The 21126-nt window shown below is 40.1% G+C and overlaps 1 protein-coding gene across 2 annotated transcripts in view; it reads left to right on the top strand.

Annotated features, from left to right (window-relative positions):
• Window positions 1-21126, top strand: part of ATM (ATM serine/threonine kinase) — an 87097-nt gene that overhangs the window by 5776 nt on the left and 60195 nt on the right. For both annotated transcript variants that reach the window (XM_089512688.1, XM_089512687.1), the window contains exons 5-17: window positions 587-751; window positions 1713-1878; window positions 4432-4670; window positions 5296-5459; window positions 5905-6074; window positions 6169-6540; window positions 8693-8887; window positions 9863-9958; window positions 12246-12468; window positions 13533-13655; window positions 15692-15817; window positions 16995-17084; window positions 20810-20978. In XM_089512688.1, coding sequence (XP_089368814.1) covers window positions 587-751; window positions 1713-1878; window positions 4432-4670; window positions 5296-5459; window positions 5905-6074; window positions 6169-6540; window positions 8693-8887; window positions 9863-9958; window positions 12246-12468; window positions 13533-13655; window positions 15692-15817; window positions 16995-17084; window positions 20810-20978 — 2298 coding nt within the window. The remainder of the gene's footprint in view (window positions 1-586; window positions 752-1712; window positions 1879-4431; window positions 4671-5295; window positions 5460-5904; window positions 6075-6168; window positions 6541-8692; window positions 8888-9862; window positions 9959-12245; window positions 12469-13532; window positions 13656-15691; window positions 15818-16994; window positions 17085-20809; window positions 20979-21126) is intronic.

Here is a 21126-nt window from a genome sequence, read left to right as displayed (position 1 = left end):
AATGGAGAAAAGTGGGTATGAATCTAGTTGCAGCGTTTCCTGCAAGTTTTACTTGGGTTTTGTTTTTATATTCCCAAATGTCTCCATTATTATTTGTTAAATAGAGACAATGAGTTGACTCCACACTCCAGCCTTCTCAATGCAAGAGGCAATGCAGCATGTGGATTCTCTTTTATATCAGTAGGATAACACTACAGGGACCGGGAAACATAACAACCTGTAGACAGTGAAGCATTCTGCATAGACCCAGCTGCATATGTACATATGTTGATAGAGGTAATGGGTGGGTAGGGGGTGTCAATGACCGGAGTCTCTAGAAATGTGGTGAGAATAAGAATTAAAATCCAAAGATAGTCAGTGTCAAAGAAAAGAGACATATCTATGTGGTTAAATTGTGAAACATAACAAGAATATATTAGAATATGTCAGAGGATCCATCCAATTCATATAAGTACAGTAATTATGCTCCTTTTAAGAATATGAATTATTGTCGTGTTGATGTTTTTAAAGGTGTAATCTGTAAATACCTTTCTGTCCTGAAGTGATGAACAACTAAAACTTACATTTATATTCTGCTTTTGCACAGGAGCACCCAGGTTGAAATGTAAAGAGCTTCTAATGTATATCATCAACACAGTAAATGATCCATCAAGTTATGCTATTTATGGAGCAGACTGTAGTAGTATATTGCTAAAGAATATTCTTGTAGTGAGAAAATACTGGTGTGAAATATCTTCACAACAATGGTCAGGTTAGTAGATGTCATTCCTCTCTCATTAAGGATACAAATCTATGAATCTTTCATTGAGAATAAGCTCCATTGAGCTCAGACATGTGCAGATCTGAGTCATGGGATAGTGCCAAGAGTTACTCCTCACAGTTCCTTTTCATCTGCCGCACATTTCACTTCAGGATCTCTGGACTCTGAGTAGCTTCCTTCTCAGATTTTTTTCTCTTATCCTTCAGTCTTCATTTTTACCTCTGTCTATTTTTCCCAGTTGGCCTTTCTCCCATTTTTGCCCTTCCCCTAGGCCCCACCAATGCTGATCGAGGGGCTGAGTGTTCGTACTCTGCCTTGTCAGCATTTTCACATTCTTCTCATTTGGAGCTGTAGCCTCTGTCATAGTCTGTTTATGTCCCTTGCCCTTCTTGGGCTGAATCAACTTGATCTTCCTAAAGTTGAAGGAGCTGCAATCACATCAGGATCAGCTCAGGAAACCAAACGTGGCACAGATGAAGTTGGGCAGCTCTCCAGTGTTCATGAGGAGGCCACAGGCACCTGCCATATAGAACCAACAGAACTGAGCATTTACTACAGACAGAGGCAAAGGCAGATGAAGGGGTCAGTTCTTCACAGCTGCTGTAGCAGCTTTCAGGGACTGCTCCCACAGAAACGTCCAGAGTTGAGAAACTTGATTCTCTAGGGTCCAGCTCTTGAAGTCTCAACAAATCAAGCACAAGTTCATCCAGTGCCCTTCCTTGAGACAAAATAAGGACACTGTGGGGCTGTCAGTGTGTGGGATTCCCCCCCCCCCATCACCTTAAACAAGGCCTTGGAGAACATACAATGCTCTCAGAAAACAACCTCTGATGCAGGTTGGGGCAGTTTCTGTTTGTGAACAGCTTTATTGACAATTTACTGGTTATTAGCTAAACAGATGCAATGCTTCTATGACTTTGTAAAATAATTTGAATTTGATTTATTCTTTTAGATCTCCAAAACCTGTACTTCAGATTGTTCCTCAGACCTTCCAAAGACATCAACAAGGTTTTGGTGGCTAGAATCATTTACACACTCACCAGAGGATTGTGCTTCCAAACTGATGAGTTAAATTCTAATATTTTTAACTTCTTTCCAAAAGCTATGCAGTATGCAAGGTAAATCTTAGCTTATTTTGATGTATCTTATTTGCATTTCAAGAAATTGCTTGGAATACATGCTCAGTCTTTGGAAGCATTTTTGTGTTGAAATACAGTATGCCCGCATATGCTGAAAGCCACGCGTAGGGAGAAGGGGCGGTGCTTCCCATAGGGAATAATGGGGTGTGCGCCGCTACGTGCATGAGCCCCATTCATTTAAATGGGGCTCAAGCATAGGCGCAATTCGCTTTATGTGGGGGAGTCCAGAATGGATCCCCCATGTAAAGAAAGGGCACACTATATATATTTGGTCTCTTTAGCAATTTAAAATAGTGTGTTTGTTTTTTAAGTTCTGGTTAAATAACACATAGTACAATAAGTAAAGGAAAGGAGGGAGGGAGGGAGATAAATCACTATGAAGCTTAAGGGGGATGGAAATATAATGACAGCTCATATTGAATATCATTCTTAGTTTGGATGCAATCTGTTAAACACATTGACATAAGATCTGTACATAAGAATTCCAAACATGTTTCTATGGCCTGTTACAGACAGGCCAAAATAAAGCTGCTTCGAGTCACTTTGGAGGTATGGTATTTCAATTATGCATGCATCCTAAGAGGCCAAAAGCCGCACCAAAGCCATGCGCCAGTTCTAAGGACTGGAGTGCAGCTTTGGTGCGGCTTTTGGACTCTTAGGACGCATGCATCATTGAAATACCATATCTCCAAAGTGACTCGAAGCACCTTTATTTTGGCCTGTCTGTAACAGGCCTATATATTGTTTCCAGTGAGTGGTTGTAATCAGATATGGACAGTAAAGTGCATGTTTGGTACATTGGGTTATTAGAAGCAGACAGGTATCCTTCCAGTGCTTTGATACAAGTTTCTTGATGATTATGAGTTCTGTTGTGAGTCATCTGTATTGGCTGCAGAGTATATTTCAGAGCTTAGAAATGTAATACAACAATATACATACATTTTCAAACTTGTCTTTACAACAAAGTTTATATGTATTTTTTTGTCCAGCCATCATAAATGAGAATTCATAGAATCATAGATTTCGATCCAATCCAACCGCCTGCCATGCAGGAACTCTCAATCAAAGCATACCCAACAGATGGCCATCCAGCCTCTGTTTAAAGACTTTCAGAGTGTGCAAGGTTCAGAAGTCATAGGAACAAGAGGTTTCAGATGACAAACAGAAACCATAAGTCAGAAGAGTCTCAACAGTGGAGGTACTAGAGTCAGTAAACAGTCAGAGGGTCTTAAATCAAGTACTCACAATAGCTGTCTTAGTATGAGAAATGAACTGGAAGTTTGCTTCCAGTAATTTTACTGAAGGAAGCTCCTAGTTTATAAAGCCTACCAGGTCATTCATGCCCATAGTTCAGACAGTATTTCAAGAGCATGTTTCACAGCTGTGTGTGTGGAGCCTTTCCCTCTGTCTGCAGGGAAGGGTTTTTGCTAGACGGTGACGCCTTTGCCTTTCTCAGGGGCTTAGAGGTTTTTTGTCCAACTACTCTTCCTGCTGTGAGTTCTGTGAACTTGGAGAAGGACTCAGCTGGCTATCAAGTATTTGCTGTGGCTGAAGTATGTCTGCTTTTCTTCCCAGAAAGACAAACTCTCAAGCAGGGGGAGGCATAAAAATAAGTATGTTTCAACAGTTCAAGTCCTCTAATCCACTGGTCATGTAAAGATTTGTTAACATGATCACAGGTTTCACAATTCAGGGTCTTTATAGTAATTTACAAAGTGTTAAAATTTGTTTGAAGAACTTCTTTCCCATAACCAAACCTAGGATTTAAGAGCAACTAGGGAGGCCCTGCATATCATGCCTTTAATGAGTGTAGAGCAACAAGACTTGGCATAGTCTTCTTAGTGGCTGAACACCAAATATGAAACCAGTTTTCTCTCTCATGGCTGCCCCTTGTGTACTAGTGCAAAAAACATTGTACAGGCCTTTGGAGGACAGGAAAGTATTAACTTTTTTGTATGTCTATTATTCATATCTGTTCTTAGAATTATGATTTTAATACTATGTTTGACTTTGTTTTACACAAGCCCTTCTTCCTGAAGAAGGGTGAAACACACAGTCAGGCCCTCCATATCCATGGATTCTGCATCCATGTATTCAACCATCTGTGGTCTGGGGGGGAAAATTAATTCCAAAAAGCAAACCTTGATTTTGCCATTTTATATCAGGGACACCATTTTACTATGCCATTGTATTTAATTGGACTTTAGCACCTACAGATTTTGGTGTCCATGGTGGGTCCTGGAGCCAAACCCCAGTGGATACCAAGGGCTCACTGTATATCAAAGATGGAAAGAGAGAAATAGCAGGAGGGCCTTCTGCTGACCTTGTCCCTAAAATTACATCCTTTCTTTGTTCTGACCCTGACATCCACACATCAGGCATAAACAGCTACAGGAAAGAAGCATACACACATAGATACTTCCATGGACTTCCCTTAGACATTGTGTTCACAATAATCTGGATTTCCATTGGCTGTTCTGGTTAATAGTAGACTTTAAAGATCTAATAAAGCATGCCTTTCTTATTTTGCAGGCAAGAAAAAAACCCTGTGGCTCTTGAACATATTTTTGCAGCCATGAATGTAGTTTTTGGTGTGTTTGCTATGAATTACCGTATCCGGATTTGTAAGCTAGGAGAGGAAATTCTGCCAACTGTCCTTTGGATATGGGCTCAGTATAAACCAAAAGATTCCCTGAAGAAGCAGATCATTCAGCTAGTCCAGCTTCAGGTTCGTGTTCATCATCCAAATGGAGCAAAAAGCCAGGAAGAAGGTATGTACTGAATGCTTGTATTCAGTGTATTCAAGAGCAGTCCAGATCTATTTAAAAATTACTTTTTATAGTGAGTTGTGGATTTTTAAAAAAGTTTTCTAATATTTGTTTAGACTCCTTTTTGTGTTACTGTGGCGTGTTCCGGACAGGCCCTATGGGGTGCCGTCGTTACGCGTGAGGGGTGGCGCTTCCTGATGCGCCTTGCCCCTTGTGCGTAACGACTACGTCAAAATGGCAGTGCCGCATACAGATGGGCACCGCCATTTTGACGTTGCGGACGCGCAGCGTCTGGACGTCGTGCACCGGAAGTGACACCGCGAGTGTGCACCTCGCGCCTTGCGGCGCCTCTTCCGGGGCCCAGGAAGAAGTGCTGCTTTGGTGCTTCTTTGTTGCTGCGCCCGGGAACCACGTGGTTTGGCTGCTGCGGTTCCCGGATGCAGCAACCGGCAGCGGTGCGAGACCGCCCATTTTGGGCAGTCTGTAATGCGCCTATGTTGGACAGAATAAACATATCGCAGATGATCCTTTAATTTTTTTAAATTTCAATTGCATTTCATTATTTTATTTGTATTGGCAACATGTAATAATTTACACAGAACTATTTGTCTTATTCTTCTGTTTACAGGAGTCTGTAACTCAGTGAAATGGGAAAGTATTTTATACAGTCTCTATGACTTATTAGCTAATGAAGTCAATCTCATTGGCAGCAGAGGAAAATATTCTTCAGGCTCACGCAGTATTGCTGTAAAAGAAAACCTTGTCGAGTTATTTGCTGATATTTGTCATCAGGTAACCTGGTCCATTTTCATACACTGTTTATTGTGATTGAAACTCAGACTTTTCCCATATGGATGCAGTGCTGAAAGATCCTCATAGAACCTAACAAACTCCTTTGTTCTTCTCCTGTCATCCTTGCTGTGCATGCTCCGGGATGAATCATACAAGTTAGTTTCAACCAGAGTAAGACCCATAGTATTAATTCTTGAATGATGAATCAACATGTTATAAATTCCACAGTTTCAGTGGACTTACTCTAGACTAATAAAATGCAGCATTTACGTATAATGTAAGATTGTCTTGGGAATGGGAGGCTTGTCCATTTTGGCTATAGCCCATTCTTTTTGGCTCAACAGTCTTAACTGGAACTGCACAATGTTGTCTTTAAAATATTTTACCATAAAATTGTGTGCAAATGTATCTGTAGTTCAGTCTGATTTCTTGTTTGTTTGTTAAGCTCTTTACAGAAAGCACCAAAGTTTTGGAGATAAGCCATCCATACACTGTTACACAGAGAGAGGTTGGAGATGGAGAAGGGCCATACAAACGTAGGAGAATTGAATTAGGTTGGGAAGTGATTCATGACAACCTGCAAAGATCGCAGAAGGACTTTGATGTCATACCCTGGTAAAAAAAAAAGAACTTGCATTGTACTGTCACACTGATATGTATCAATTTGTTACAGCCTTTTAATGCTCTATTTATACGTTTTCTTTTCAAGGCTGCAGATTACAACCAGATTATTATCAAAGTATCCCACAAGCATTCCTCATGAGGAGGTGCTTCTTTTACTCAATATACTTTATCAGCTACTACCTCAGCAGCGTCGAGGAGAAAAAACACCTTATGTGTTACGATGTCTTAAAGAGGTTGCATTGTGTCAAGGCCAAAAACTAGATCTGAAAAACACTCACAAGTTAGAGCTGCAGCGAACATGGTCAAAAGTTTGGTCTTTTGTTGTTCGTAGCCTAAGTCTTCAGCAAATTGAAGTAGAATGTTTTGAATTACTTGGAGCAATGATTCGAGGAAAGATAATAGCAATGGATAGAGAAATTTGGAAGATATTTTCAGGATCTTCATGCAAGCCGTCAAGGTAATATTGACTTTGAAAATTAATAACTGTTTCTAATGCACTGATATAATTGTTTTATAGCCTACAATTTATACAGATTCAGTTAATACATGCAGAACATGAGTTTATCAAATTTACTGTGGCATGATTGTGTATTTAATTTTTAAAACAAGTTCCATTAAACACAGAGACATTGTAAAATGGTGCCTCTTAAATAAAAAGAAAACAAATCAAGGTTTTCGTTTTGGAGTGTGTGTGTGTGTGTGTGTGTGTGTATTCAAGTTATGAATACTTGAATTGTAGATTAAAAATGTGTAGGTATGGAGGACAGATTGTATTCATGGGATTATTACAGGTTGAGTCTCCCTTATCTCCAATTCTTGGAATCAGAAGTGCTTTGGCTTTTTTCAGATTTTGGAAAATTTGCTTATATATAATGAGGTATCTTGAAGCTGGGATCCAAATTGAAACATGAAATTTACTAATGTTTCGTATACACCTTATACACATAGCTTGAAGGTAATTTTATACATAATACTTGGAATAATGTTATTCATGAAACAAAGCTTGTATACATTCAACAGTCAGAAAGCAAAGGTGTCACTGTCTCATATGGACAATTTTGAATTTTGGAATATTTTGGATTTTGAAATTCCAGCTAAGAGAGACTCAGCCTGTTTTAAATACACATATGTAAGTTTGTTCTATTCATCTATTGACTGAGGCAAGAGAAATGCCAGCAGAAACTCACTTACTTGCTCCTACCTCATTTGGCAGCCCAAAGCCCTCTCAGAGAAGCTTTGTTGTAGGGTTGGGGAACCCGGGAATAGGAGAAAGGTGGAATTGCCAGAGATTGGGTAGAAGCACCTTCTATGCATGGAAATTCCTATTCACAAAGTGTGTTTCCACCTGATTTTAGGTGAGAGACTGCACCACAACCTTGCCCACTCTTTATGGTTCTTTGACCTGCAGGAGTGGGTTTCTGATGAATTGCCACTTTCTGCACACCTCTTCTACCCTATACTAACTATAGCAGCTCACTTAAAATGCTGTAAATGCTTTTGGTAGAAGCTAGGATGGAGTTTATTATGATTTATCTACTAGATCTATTTTGTATTTTAAAGTGATTTAGATAAAAACAAGTGATCTCAATTTTTCTTTTACCTAAAGCACTTCAAATTATTTAAAATTTAAAGAACAGTATTAAAAATTACTGTTGTGTTGTAGCCGTGATGGCGAACCTATGGCACGCATGCTACGGGTTGCATGTGACAACATTTCATCAGGCATGAGGTGAGAGAGAAGGCGGAAGATGCAAGTGCATGCCTGTTCCTCCTCCTCCCTGCCACATTCGGGCCTTCTGCTGTCTCTCAGAGACAGTGGGAAGCCAGAAAATGACGCTCAGGAGAAAGAGCCAGAGGTGCGTGGGGCAGGAAAAGGTCTCTGGGGAAGAGGGACGGGCCGTGTGTCCGGTCCTCTATCTCCTTGCTTACCTTCCCTTTTCCCCAAAGAGCTCCAGAGAGCTGTTTGGGGGAGAGGGAAGGTCGAGGAAGAAGAGGACTGGGTGCATGCCCAGTCCTCTCCTTCACGGCTTGCCATCCCTTTTCCCCAAAGAGCTGCAGAGAGCCCTTCGGGGTAGAGGGAAGGGCTGGGAAAAAGAGAGCTGGGCACGTGCCGAGGCCTCTTCCTCCCGGCTTGCCTTTCTTCACCCCAAACTGACTCCTGACTCTTGAGTCCTTTCGAGGTGAAGAAAGACCCAGCAAACCTCCGCAGAGAGCAGAAGGGGTCGCAGGCCCAGTGCTCCTCCGTCCCATGGGCCCCTACTGCCCCCCCAGCTGCCTCTTTGTCATTTGCATGTTGTCCCTGCCCTTCATTCATTAGCTATATCTATTGTAAGAAGATTGTGCATGATCTGTGGTTAAATGATAGTCGGATTCCCTCAATCATGTTTTGCAAGCCCTTTATTAAGATAGAAATCCTGACTAGTGAAGTGATGGTTGGGTTAATTCAGATGCATCCCTTTACAACGTTTGTAAATTTCTCAAAGATAAATTGAGGGAATTGGTGGAAAAGAGGGCAGCACATCCTGGATCACTTGTGTTTCTCCTGATTGTAGACATATCTCTAACTGTAAATTTAGATGGTGAGCGTATACAAATGGTCTTTTTTAAAGATCTGCAGCACAGTTCTTGACAGTTGCACTTAGAACATCAGAAGTACCGGAAATTTTGAAAAATGGGACAGTACAGAATGATTGCGAAGGAAATACAACTCTTTCATTAAAAGAAGCAATTCTGAAGTGGCTTCTGTTCTGCCATGAGGAGGAAGATATAGAGGATACTGTGGAACTCCCTCCTATTCTGTGCAGGTAACGATTTGAGTAATAAACAATACGTTTTTCAGTATAGGAAATGAAGTGTTGGTCACTTACTGTGAGTTTTCATTCTTGCTTGTGGAGTAGGAGGCACACAGAAATGGATTCACTCTCATTTCTACGCAAATAAGGCAGGGGAAAGAAATCATGACTGGATGGCTTCTTTCTCCAGATGGAGACTTGTCTCCAGGTGGCCACTTGTTATGAATTTTCTTTCTTGTCTGTGAAGGAGACATGCAGGAATGAGTTATATCTTCTGCCTTGCTTGCGTGGTACTGGGAGTTTACACATTCCTGGGTGGCTCCTTCCCACAGATAATCTCTCTAATACTTTCAGGATCTATTCGATCAGCTTAATTGATTAAGTAGATAATGCACTGTTGGTCAAATCTTCAAAAAGGCTTAAGCTACAGAATTAAATAAGTGTAACTCTTTTTTAAACATTTTGTAATAAGTAGTCATTGCAAGTTATTTATTCAAGTGGATAAAATATATAAAGTTTCCATATGAAATGACCTTATTTAATGCTACATATCTACATTTGAAAAAAGACATCACTAGAACTATTATTTTTATAATTTTTGCTGGTCACATGATGTATAATGTATATCATGATTACCAAAAATTACAAGTATGCATGATACTTCAAGAAACAAAGTACAATCTGAAGAATGTTATTATTTTCATTTGTTATCTCCGAGTCATCCACATGTGAAGCATGCAGTTGCATGCAAGTGCTTATATGGGCGGCATATAAATAAATCTTATTATTATTATTAGTAGTAGTAGTATTATTAAAAAAGATTGGGAGTATTGTCTGCAAAGGGAATAAACAGATCTGAGGGTTAATTCTTTACTACAACTTCTAAAAATATCTATTTTTGCACATTTTAACATGTTTAAAATTGATAATCTTATGATGGGGGTAAAGAGTTATAGCTGCTCTCATTTTGTTTTAAATTCTCTACAGTGACTTTCCTAAATTAGAACTGCAGAAAAGTCTTGTAAGCCTGACTATGAAAAATAGTACATCGGCCATAAATTTTTTTCACAATGCTTCTGAATGGTATGTTTAAAAAATCAATATAAGTACTTGTGTGTCCTAGGGTAATATTATTACTACACATCTGAGTATATTTCTATTTTGTTGGGTTTCCACATATTGGGATCTGTACATAAAGGTTTGAGGAATCAGCTAGTACCTAAAAATCATGAAAACACCTTTTTAAGACCAAAAGAGCTATTCTAGTTTTACATACCCAAGGGATCCATATTACTTGATTCAGCAGTGGTTCATGCAGCACAGCAATTAACTTAAATTGAGGAACTTTTCAAAAGCAGGTTTTTCACTCAATTCATAGGCCGCATACAGACAGGCCAAAATAAAACTGGTTCAGGTCATTTTGAAGGTATGCTGTTTAAATGATGCATGTGTCCTAAGAGTCCAGAAGCCACGCCAAAGCCATGATCCTGGAGCACAGCTTTGGAGCAGCTTCCATACTCTTAGGACAGATGCATCAATTAAACATCATACCTCCAATGTGACCTGAAGCAGCTTTAGTTTGGCAGTCTGTATGGGGCCATAGTTTAGTGCTGTGTGAACAAGCTTGCTCAAAAACAGAACTGATGTAATGAATAAATGTATATGTAATAACCAAATATTGGAGGACAGTCTGTGACAGAAAAACCCACAACCCTTCATCAAGGTGGAGCCTCAGAATCTTGTCCTTGGGTTACTTTCACCCACCTTAGACTTTTTACCAGAAGACCTTTATTTGGATTCCAATCAAGCCTTTGAGGTAACCTCAGACAGTTGGCTTTGAAGATAGGATGTGTTTGCATGGGTTCATTGTTAGTGGGTGACCATGATCTGACTGTAGCGATCACAAACTACTAATTCAGTCCAGGCATGAGGTTCCAAAACAGAAAATATTTTTATTCACACAGGAAGAGTAATTCTTGTAAATTTAGACTGGCCTCAAGTATCACCAAAATATTTAAGTTTACAGAGCAAAATTTTCCTTGCCCTTATAATTTAGATTGTTGCATAACTTAAACCTGCATCTCACATAATTCTCTATATACTTATCCCTCTCTCTAGCTTCCCTTGTTCCCTATGTACTCATCTCTTTGAGCAGATCTTATTCTTCAGGTGGAGCTGCAGCCTTTCTGGACAATCTAAATGCTCTGAGTGCTTGCCTTCTCTCAGCAAAATAACTCTTTTGTCACACAGTCCATTACATCCAACAAGAAATACTTTTAATTTTGTCCCTCATTGCTCATTAGAATAGTAGAAAAAAGTTGAAAGGTCTGAACTTGTAGTAGTGCAAGCAAGCATGTTGATGAAGCACTATTCTTTCAGCATTTTATATATAGGGTGAGCTTATGTCACAAATATGGTCTCAAAGGCCTGTTACAGACTGCCAAAATAAAGCTGCTTCGGGTCTTGGAGGTATGCTGTTTAAATGATGCTTGCATCCTAAGAATCCAGAAGCTGCACCAAAGCTGCACTCTAGTCCTTAGGACTGGAGCATGGCTTTGGTGCAACCTCTGGACTCTTAGACACATGCATCATTTAAACAGCATACCTCCAAAGAGACCCGAAGCAGCTTTATTTTGGCAGTCTGTAACAGGCCAAAGTCCCCAAATTAATAAGGTGGGCCCAAGTTTAAGAGTAATTATTTGTAGCCATAGAGAGATTTTAAAAAAAGAGAGATTGTTATCTTACTGTTTCCCAAAACTGATTCTCCAAATCTATTTAAACAGGCATCATGTTTGAGATTGGGATTTATGGAATCAGAGTGTTCAACGACATAATATATTTTATATATATATATATATATATCTGTGGTTATGATATCTTCAGACATTCCAATATTGCCAATTAACAGTTCTTACTATTATTATTATTATTATTATTATTATATTAAAGGAATAATTTCTTGGTGCTTTAAGGATTTTAGGCTAAAGATTGCTTTGTACTTTATTATGTTTTGACTTTTGAGTATGTGGGTGTTTTATCAGATGATTTATTTATAATTATGTGAGATCTATATATACCCTTATATATACACACTGGTGTATCAGAATATATTTTGTCTAGGAAAAGTGGTAAATACTGTTTTATGCATTTTTAAGGTTAATGTTTGAATGGAAAGCTATTTCTGTACAAAATGAATTTATAAGAGGGTGCTCTTCATTTATAATCTAGGAAATTAAATATAATTGGGTCAATAGCCAGAATATCAGAACTAGCATTAAAGTTTTTTGTGTATGTGTGTGGCTTTGGTTTTAAAGGTTATGAGTACTGTCATGAAATATCACTAAATATTTTATTTACTTATTATATTAAGTTTGCAACATGCACAAGAAAACAAAGTCAGTTTTTCAGAAACTGAAGCATTCTACATGCAGACAACTTGTGATGGAATTGATATATTTACAAACATGATAGAGGAGATATCAGAAAGCAAACCCTCTGGTTCCAGACTGGTAGTCAACCAGAAACGTAGACAAGCCTTAGAGAATGATCTCTTGGTGATGTCAGAAAAACTTCTTAGTAGCTTTTCTTTTGAGGTAAGATGGAAAATAAAATTGTGATCTGTTATCTTCACTTATTACAATAATGTTTAAAAATACATCCTTCCTCATGTGTATTTCTGAGCATTTTTTGTTATTTGCTGCATAATAAATACAGTAGATCCTTCCCTTCTGCAGGAGTTCTGCTCTGCGCCCCCCCCCCCCCCCAGAAATGCAGAAGGACATACCTCATATTATTCAATGATCATTGACCTATTTACATCCACATTAATGCGTCTGCATGCATACACCACTGTTGAATATGGCAATTGGTGCAGATCACTAGCCCACTGATATGGCAGTGCAACTGTAAAATAGACAAACAGTGTTTTTTGTTGTATTTTATGCAGTTGGTTCTGATATTTTTTAAAAAGATTGCCCTAGTGCTTATATTCATCAAGATATATACATATTTTGAAAGCTTCATAATTTGTTTGATAAACACGTTGATACGTCAAATATTCAGGATTGCAATTCAGTATCTTTAAGGTGTTGTACCAAGGCTATCTTTGCTCTGCTATAGGCCATGGTTAATAAGAAATGGACTGAAACCCCGATAGAGAGGATATTTTGTTTCCAGGAAGTAGGGCCCATTTCTTCCTCTGCAGACAGTATAAATTTGGAACTCTGCTTAAATATTACTAAACTGAGGGATTATCAGACTTTTAAAAATATTTAGTGTTATTCAAAATGACACCTCAAAGAATATTTATGGTGTGTTGACCAGTTTTATATGTGGTCCAAAACGCACTACAGAATTATCCAGTTATTTTTGATCACTTTAACTGCCCTGACGCAGTGCTAGGGAATTCTGGGAACTGTAGTTTTGTGAGATGCTTAGCCTTCTCTGTCAGAGAGCTCTGGTGCCACAGTAAACCACAATTCCCAGAATTCCCTAGCACTGAGCCATGGCAGTCAAATTGGATTATTTCTGCAGTGTGTTTTGGACCTGTGTTAGCACACTACAGTTCATGAAGATATTGTATTCTGAAGCAATGTAGATAATATAGGCAAATGTAGTATAGTTTAATGCATTTTAATGTATTTCATTTACTTTCAAGAAGTCTGCAGAAACCCTTGTGCGCTGTGGTGGTCTTTTGGCTGGAGTTCTTGGTTGCTATTGCTATGCTGGTATCTTGACAGAAGAAGAAGCATATAAATCAGAGCTTTTTTATAAAGCCAAGGTAGAGATTTTAAGAAATATGCCAAATTAATGAATTTTGAAATACTTATGGTAGAAGGGGCTACAGATCTCAATCACATGTCATAACTATGAGAATCGTTTCATACAGTCGGCCCTTGGCATCCATAGACTTGCCATCTGCGGATTTGATTATTCACAGACAGTAAGCTTGTGTCCCATTGTCCCGAATGGTGGCATGGCCTCATGTATGTGCTGCCATTAGGGACAATGGAACTTGAGCATCTGTGGATTTTGTTGTTCGCAGGGGGGCTATGGAACAGATCCCCCACAGATACCGAGGGCCAACTGTAATATTCACTATCCTTCCACAGGTTTGTTCATCAGCAGCCCTGAAACATAGGATTTTTGTGACCTCAAGTTTTACATGCATATTATCCCCCAATAATAATAATAATGATAATAGGGATAATGACAGGAGGAAGGAGATGAAAAACTGTTGAACTGTTGAGGTATTGTGGTGGCAACTGCCACAAGCCATAAAAAGAATCAAATTAATAAAGGAGAGTAATGTACATTATATTTTTGTGGTAGTAGTAAGGAAACAGGTATTTTGTAAAAGTTACATAAACTATATATGTTGTTGTTGTTGTTGTTGTTGTTGTTGTGTGCCTTCAAGTCATTTGCAACATACGGTGACTCTAAGACAAGTCTATCATAGGTTTTTGGGGTTTTTTTGCAAGTTTTTTCAGAAGGGCTTTGCTGTCCTCTGAGACTGAGAGAGTGGGACTTACCAAAGGTCACCTTTGGATTTATATGGTAAAGTTGGGGTTTAAACCTTGGTCTCCAGAGTCATAGTCCAAACCACTGCACCATGCTGGCTTACATACTGTGCTATTTGATATACTATAAAAATTAAGAATCAGCATTTTAAAGGACTTTTTGCAAACAATTTCAATATAATACACATGGTGCCCTTTCACATTACATAGTTATAGCTCTGTGATTCCACTTTAACTGCCCTGGCTCCATTCTATGAAATCCTGGAATTTGTAGTTTAAGGAAGAGTATTTTGAATTCTTAGCAGGTAGCTCTTTTGCTTCACCAAACTATACATGCTAATATTCCAGGATGGCAGTTGAAGTGGAATTGTAATTATATAACTGTACAGTGTGAAACTGTCCCTACAATGAGGCTTTTGGGCTCCTCAGAATTAACAGAGCCAGCATAAAGAGAGAAGGTTCAAGCCCCGTTTTTCAGTGAATTCTGGTAATAGAGATAGAACAGCATTGGGTTATGTGGGTCCCCATTGTATTGTGATTTTCATGAAAGGAAGGCTCAGAAACAATAATTGCATTGATTTGTTGCACTGTATCACAAGAATGTCACCCCATAGCTTCTACATCATGGCATGTTGGAGACACCCAAGTGCACCTGTGACAAGAATGGGTTGTATACAACATTGTAATCCCAGTATTTCTATGATCCTGTCAAAATTTACTTAACAAATATGGCTAGAAATGCTTAAGATATAATTGGCCCTAAGCTTTACAACAATTAAAAACCAAGATGTTTAACAAAAGGTAGCTAATACTGGATTCTCATGATTTGATTTGGAGGCAGCCAGAGCAGCTAAAGTGGAATAGCGGCACTATAAGAGTGTTAGGTGGTAGACTGCACAGTTGGAGTGTTTGTGAACTGTTCAGAAAGATGGGAAGAATATTAACATCACATTTTCACTTCTCTTCCTCTTCAGTTAGTTATCCTCTATATGACTGTTCAAGGTGCCTAGAGATGGTAGACTTACATTTGCATCACAGCAGAATATTTTGGGTGCTTTCTAACTGCCAAGAAATACAGTCTGCGGAGTTAAGGAATTTGCTGCTTGTTAGAATTATTTTTTTCTGAAATATAAAGATCATGTTTGATTGCATAGTTAATTACTCATGTCAAAACAACTCATCTAATGGTATATAAAACAAAACTGTAATGTTAGCATATTTAAACCTAAATATAGAAGGAGTCGAAAGTTTGTTTTTTTGAAAGTTACTGAATACTTGTTATTTTTTTTCTTTGCAGTCTCTTATTCATTATGTAGGAGAAAGCATTTCTCAGTCTAAAAACAAGCAAAATGAAGATTCCATGATCATTTCACTGAGGACTTCAATATTGCAATGTGCTAGTTGCTTATGTAATTGTAACCAGGTAAGACATCAGTGGATGTTTCAGTCCATTCTAAAACTCAGGAACATCAAAATTTTTGTAGTGTTCCATTTGATGACAATATAGTTTTCCATATAGTTTGCCCAGTTATAATAATGCACAGTATGTGCATATGTATATATACACACACATGGTGCAAAATAATGATATTGCAATTTTTAAAGTTCAGTTTCTACTGTAAGTGCAATGGCTAATGGATATTTTTCTTGAGTCAAGTGTTTGGGTGCATTATCATGCTAGTTCAGTTTATTAAATCCCAATGCTGTTAGTGGACTCTAAGTAGCCAAACTGTGAAGAACTGCAACTTGTAAGAGTAAGTGTTTGATACTGGATCTGGTCTCAGCTTTTAAGATATTCAGTGCACCCTTGTTTTACGTGGGGGATCCGTTCCAGACTCCCTTGCGTAAAGCAAAATCCATGCATGCTCGAGACCCATTTAAATGAATGGGGCTTGTGCATGGGGCGGTGCACACACCCCATTACTCCCTATGGGGCATGCCGCCCCTTTCTCCCCACATGACTTTCAGCATATGCGCGGGCGCACTGTAATTCCAAGGTATTATGGAACATGTGATAGAATTTGAAAGGCTCTTCATTATTTTTGCAATCTTTATCCATTTATATTTATTTTACTTATTACTTTTGCATTTTGTCTGAAAATAATAAACATCCACTTTTATTTATAAAGGTGTGCACTATTGATATAAATTGTTAAAAGAATTAGCATTCCTTCTTCTAAAAAGTGACATTGGCCTGTTACAGACTGCCAAAATAAAGCTGCTTCGGGTCTCTTTGGAAGTATGCTGTTTAAATGATGCATGCACCCTAAGAATCCGGAAGCTGCACTACAGTGCTTAGGAATGGAGTGTGGCTTTGGTGCGACCTCCGGACTCTTAAGACCCATGCATAATTTAAATAGCATACTTCCAAAGACACCCGAAGCAGCTTTATTTTGGCAGTCTGTAACAGGCCTCACTGAGATAGCAACTGTGTAGGACAAAGATACTGATTCTTTATTAATCGAGTAGTTAACTGTTAGAAATAAATGGGAAATGAATTGAAGGGAAAATTAGTTGTAGTGTGGCTGCAGAGTACGTAAGATAAAAAGGTTGTGTTGGATGTACTTTGACAATCAGTGTATTTTGGATTGTTTCAACAGAACAGCCCCCAAAAGAGTATGTCTGACATTTTCTTGCATTTGTTAACATCAAAGCTGATGAATGATCTTGCAGATATGTGCAAACTTCTGGTGAGTAGTACTAAGTGTGTAGGGAATTATACTTCTCCCACATGGTGTGTGTGTGTGTGTGTGTGTGTGTGTGTAATGTAACTTACATTACCCAATACAGTTTAATATCTTGCTCTTGAAAATCAGCCTCTCCTCTGCCTACTTAGAATGAAGAAAATAGTCAGGTCATATTGATCTGTATACATTACATTCCTTCTCTCCCATAATTCAGTAATAGGCTGTCATGGGGCCCATGGCTGCGCTAAATGGGGTGGAATTAACAGGTAGCTCCATATCGGCGGAAGGAATCAAAGACGCCTGAATCAGTGCTTAACACCTTTATTCCAACACCAACTCTTTCAGTTTCAGTTCCCCATGGACTGGTTACTTCACCGCCCAACCACTTTATCAGTCACGAACATTCAAGACTTTGGGACTTGCCCCTCTTCTTCAGCTTCTGGCTCGTCTTGCACCTGTGGTCCTGGGCGATGCCCCACTGGCCAAAAATGCCTGCAAATGTCCCAACACAAACGGGGCCCGTGTGTAATTACCAGGGTGCTTGGTAAGGGCTCTCGTCAGCTTCAAGGCTCGAGGGATGGGTGCGGTTCGCAAAGAACCCCTCCACTCGGCGTTCTCTTGCGCTGTCACTCCCCTCACTTCCTCTCCAGCCTCACAGGTGTCGCCCTGAAACCTCTGCAGCCCATGCGTCCCGAACCCCCTGTATAATCTCCTCCTTGTACCCTGTTGCCTCTTCACACTCCGGCATCCTTCTCCTTCCCCTCCTTCTGCTCTCCCTCCTCTTTTCTAGCCCGTGCGCCAGTCTGCTCCCCTCGCCCCGCCCCCATCCCAGCTGGGCCTCATGTTTCATCAGCTTCCCCTTCCCTTGCGGTTTCTCCCAGGTCCTCTCATCTACCTTTTTCCTATGCAGGACCCCAACCGGACTTTTCCCCATCATTCGCCCTCTGACATAGGCATATCTTGCTTTTTCTTTTTCTGGCTGTTTCCCTCCCTCCTCTCAATTCTTTCTTTTCTGTCATCAACCCGGCCCTTGTGGACTTGGAGGGATGTGAGAAACTGATCATTGCTTACTTCTGGATATGCCATGATATGATGCTAAGTGCCTACATCTTCAAGTTCTTTTTTCCCAAAGAGGTATTGGTATATGAGGTGGTATCCCAATTCTGTGGCTTTTCAAATTAGACTGATTGTCTAAATTAGTGATTTCCAAAGTGATTACCTGGGTGTGTGGAAGCACTCAGGGGGGCATTGATGGGAAAGGGGGGTGGCAGGGGGGGCCTTCAGTCATAGTATTGGTGCACAAGAAAGCCAAGGGGAACCAGTGGTCTTAAGGACCATGGTGGGGATGAGGATTACATGAAACGTCTTTTCAGGGTCCCCAGAAAACCACCACACAACCTTGCTGATCTTTTTGTGTATCTCCCTTTGCCTATCCATGTGAGCTCACTCCCTTACTACTGTCTTTCACTAGTACTGACAGTTAGGAAACTTTTGCAAGGGTTGGGCACAGGGCATTCCTTCTGTGGCTCAGAGTGGCACCATTTTGGGACAGATTGGAGCAAAGGATTAGAGCACATGGTGGCAGGAGAGAAGTGGCAGCAAAGAGGAGCTTCCAAATTTGGGACCCTGCTTAAGCTTTTTGAGTTTTGCTGGGACTTGGCTAGCAAGTTGGCGTTACATTTCTTCCCCTTGTTTCTTTCATCAGACAGCCTAAGAAAAGAGGTAGCAGATTTTTTTTGTGAGAGTGTGAAACTTAAAGTTGTGTGGGGAAGACGTGTCTCTGGGGAAGGAGCATCTGTGCTCAATTCTTGGAAAGAGTCCATTAGCTTGGAATGAGTCCTGTAGTTAAAATCTCTTCATTTCTCGGTCCACACCCATCTCCAATCCAAAGCATGTGGCTTCCGTAAATCCCCAACACACACACCATCTGTGCCTTTCTCTACCCTTCCCTTGGGAGAAGCTTTTTCTTTGTGCCTGGTAATCCTGGGAGCAGTAACTGAGTAGCTGGCTGAGCCGCAGTAAAGAGGCCACTCGTCCACACTGTCCATTGCTGCAAGCCTGGCACAGGTGAGAGGTTTCTTGGTCACTGCTTATCCAGCTGCTCAGTTGCTGCTCCTAGGATGACATGATGCAACGGGAGCAGCAACTGAACAGCAACCAAGAACCTCTCGCCTATGCCGGCCTTTGCTGCAAGACTGGCCCCCCAAAGAAGCTTCTTGGTTGTTGCTCGGCCAGCTATTTGGTTGTTGCTTCCAAAGTGACTGTGTGCAAATGGAGCAGCGACCAAGATTAGTTGTTTTGAATTTGCAGTAGAACAGCAGGCCTGCTATCAAAAAATATGCAGTGTGGGGCACTGGGGGAGAAAGGAAAGGAAGCGGTAGCCCCCAACAGTTTCAGGACCACTAGTCTAGATCCATTTCAGACTGCTTTCAAGTTTGGCTATGGGACCGAGGTGAATTTGACTGCTTTTGTGGACAATTTATCCTGGGAACTGGATGGGTTAAAGTCTCCTTGTTGACTCTGTGGGACTTCTCAGTTGCTTTCAGCTTGTTTCCTTCTTGGCTGTTTCACTGTAATGGGACTTGGAAGCACATTTAGCAGGGTTTTGGCCCCTCCTAGAGGTGGAGTTCAGAAGGTATCTTTAAAAGCTACTGATGATGTATCTGCCTCTTATCTGCCTTCCCTAGGAGGCATAACCTTCCCCTCCACCATGGCTGCCTTCTCTAGGGGCACCTTTGTAGGAGTTGGGGCAGATGTGATTGATTTCGGGGCTAGCTCTGTTTCTCTTGCCATGGAAGCTGCCTCTGCTGGTAGGAAAGAGCAAAATATGCCTAATTCCCCCTGCCTTGCGCGCTGGCCTTTAGGCCACTTTAGCTCTGCTTTCGACCCAGAAGTCTCTGAGGGAATGGGAGTCATGGTTGGTCCCTCTGTGGTACTTTCAACCCCCAAATAGGTTTTTAAGGTGACTGGGGAGGAAGAGGATGGTGCATCTGCTTAAGTTTCCTTCAGCACTCATCCAAGAATAATCATTTACAGTGAGTACCAGCTTCTAATTTTGTCAGCCATGGGAACAGCTGTGAGAAGGGATGATTTTGGTGTCAAACTAAAGGCTTTCTCAAAGTGTTCTAAATAGTACATGTTCTCTAAGTGATGGCCATTTTAATAGCCAGGCACAGTTAGGCAGCCATTTTCACTTTCTGTATCTTGGTTTTACATCCCTGCCAGTGCCAGTTCCTTATTCTTTTATACCAATATCTCTCTCTTTAGATCAGTCTGACTTCCATGTTCATCTATTGACTTCCATGTTCATCCTTCCATGTTCATCTATTGAACACATAAATCTCCTTATCCAATGTGCTCCTCCATCATAGAATTTATGATGTCCATGGCTAAGTGGAGATTTGAAACCTGGTCTTCCAGAGTACCAATCCAACACTGAAGCACTACACCATGCTATCTCTCCACATAAGTGGGTTTATTTTACTGGCCATTAAAAAATCTCAGGAACCACGTATGCTAGTTTTGCAAATATTTTCTACTCTCTGTCAGCCTTGAATTTTGCCAGAGTAAAAGGTGATGCTTTCCTATTTTGTTCCTAAACTGGTGTTCTGTTATGTACTGAGAAGAACATAAAATTACATTTTGTGGATTTTGTTTCATTATAAAGCTTATTGAGTACATTGTAAGAAAGGTGAATGAAATAATTCGAATTAAATTACTTCTCTTAGATGGCATCTACGGGAAAGGCAAATGAATTTGGAGAAGTGGATATAATGGAAGATGATCCTGAAGAGAGCAGAATGGAAGGAGAACACCGAGCAGTCTTGGATCTGTTTGATGATGAGTGCGTCGAACCTGGAGATGTAAATGAATGTGGAGAATTGCAGACTTTGGCAGGTATGTTTAATTGCCTCTATGTATAATTTTGTGACCAGTGAATGGGTTTACAGGGCAAACTGTATAATTCAAGCTGCCTTCTTCTACAAATGTATCAGGTGTAAAATAATGTTTGAATCTGAATTTTTGAGTGAGAGCCACCTGCAAA

The sequence above is a fragment of the Sceloporus occidentalis genome, unplaced genomic scaffold, assembly GCF_023333645.1.
Source record: "Sceloporus occidentalis isolate IW3139 unplaced genomic scaffold, rSceOcc1.0.p SCAF_2, whole genome shotgun sequence".
In the NCBI taxonomy this organism is placed as follows: Eukaryota; Metazoa; Chordata; class Lepidosauria; order Squamata; family Phrynosomatidae; genus Sceloporus; species Sceloporus occidentalis.
Note: the sequence above shows the minus strand (reverse complement) of the source record. Positions and strands in the feature narration are given on the sequence as shown.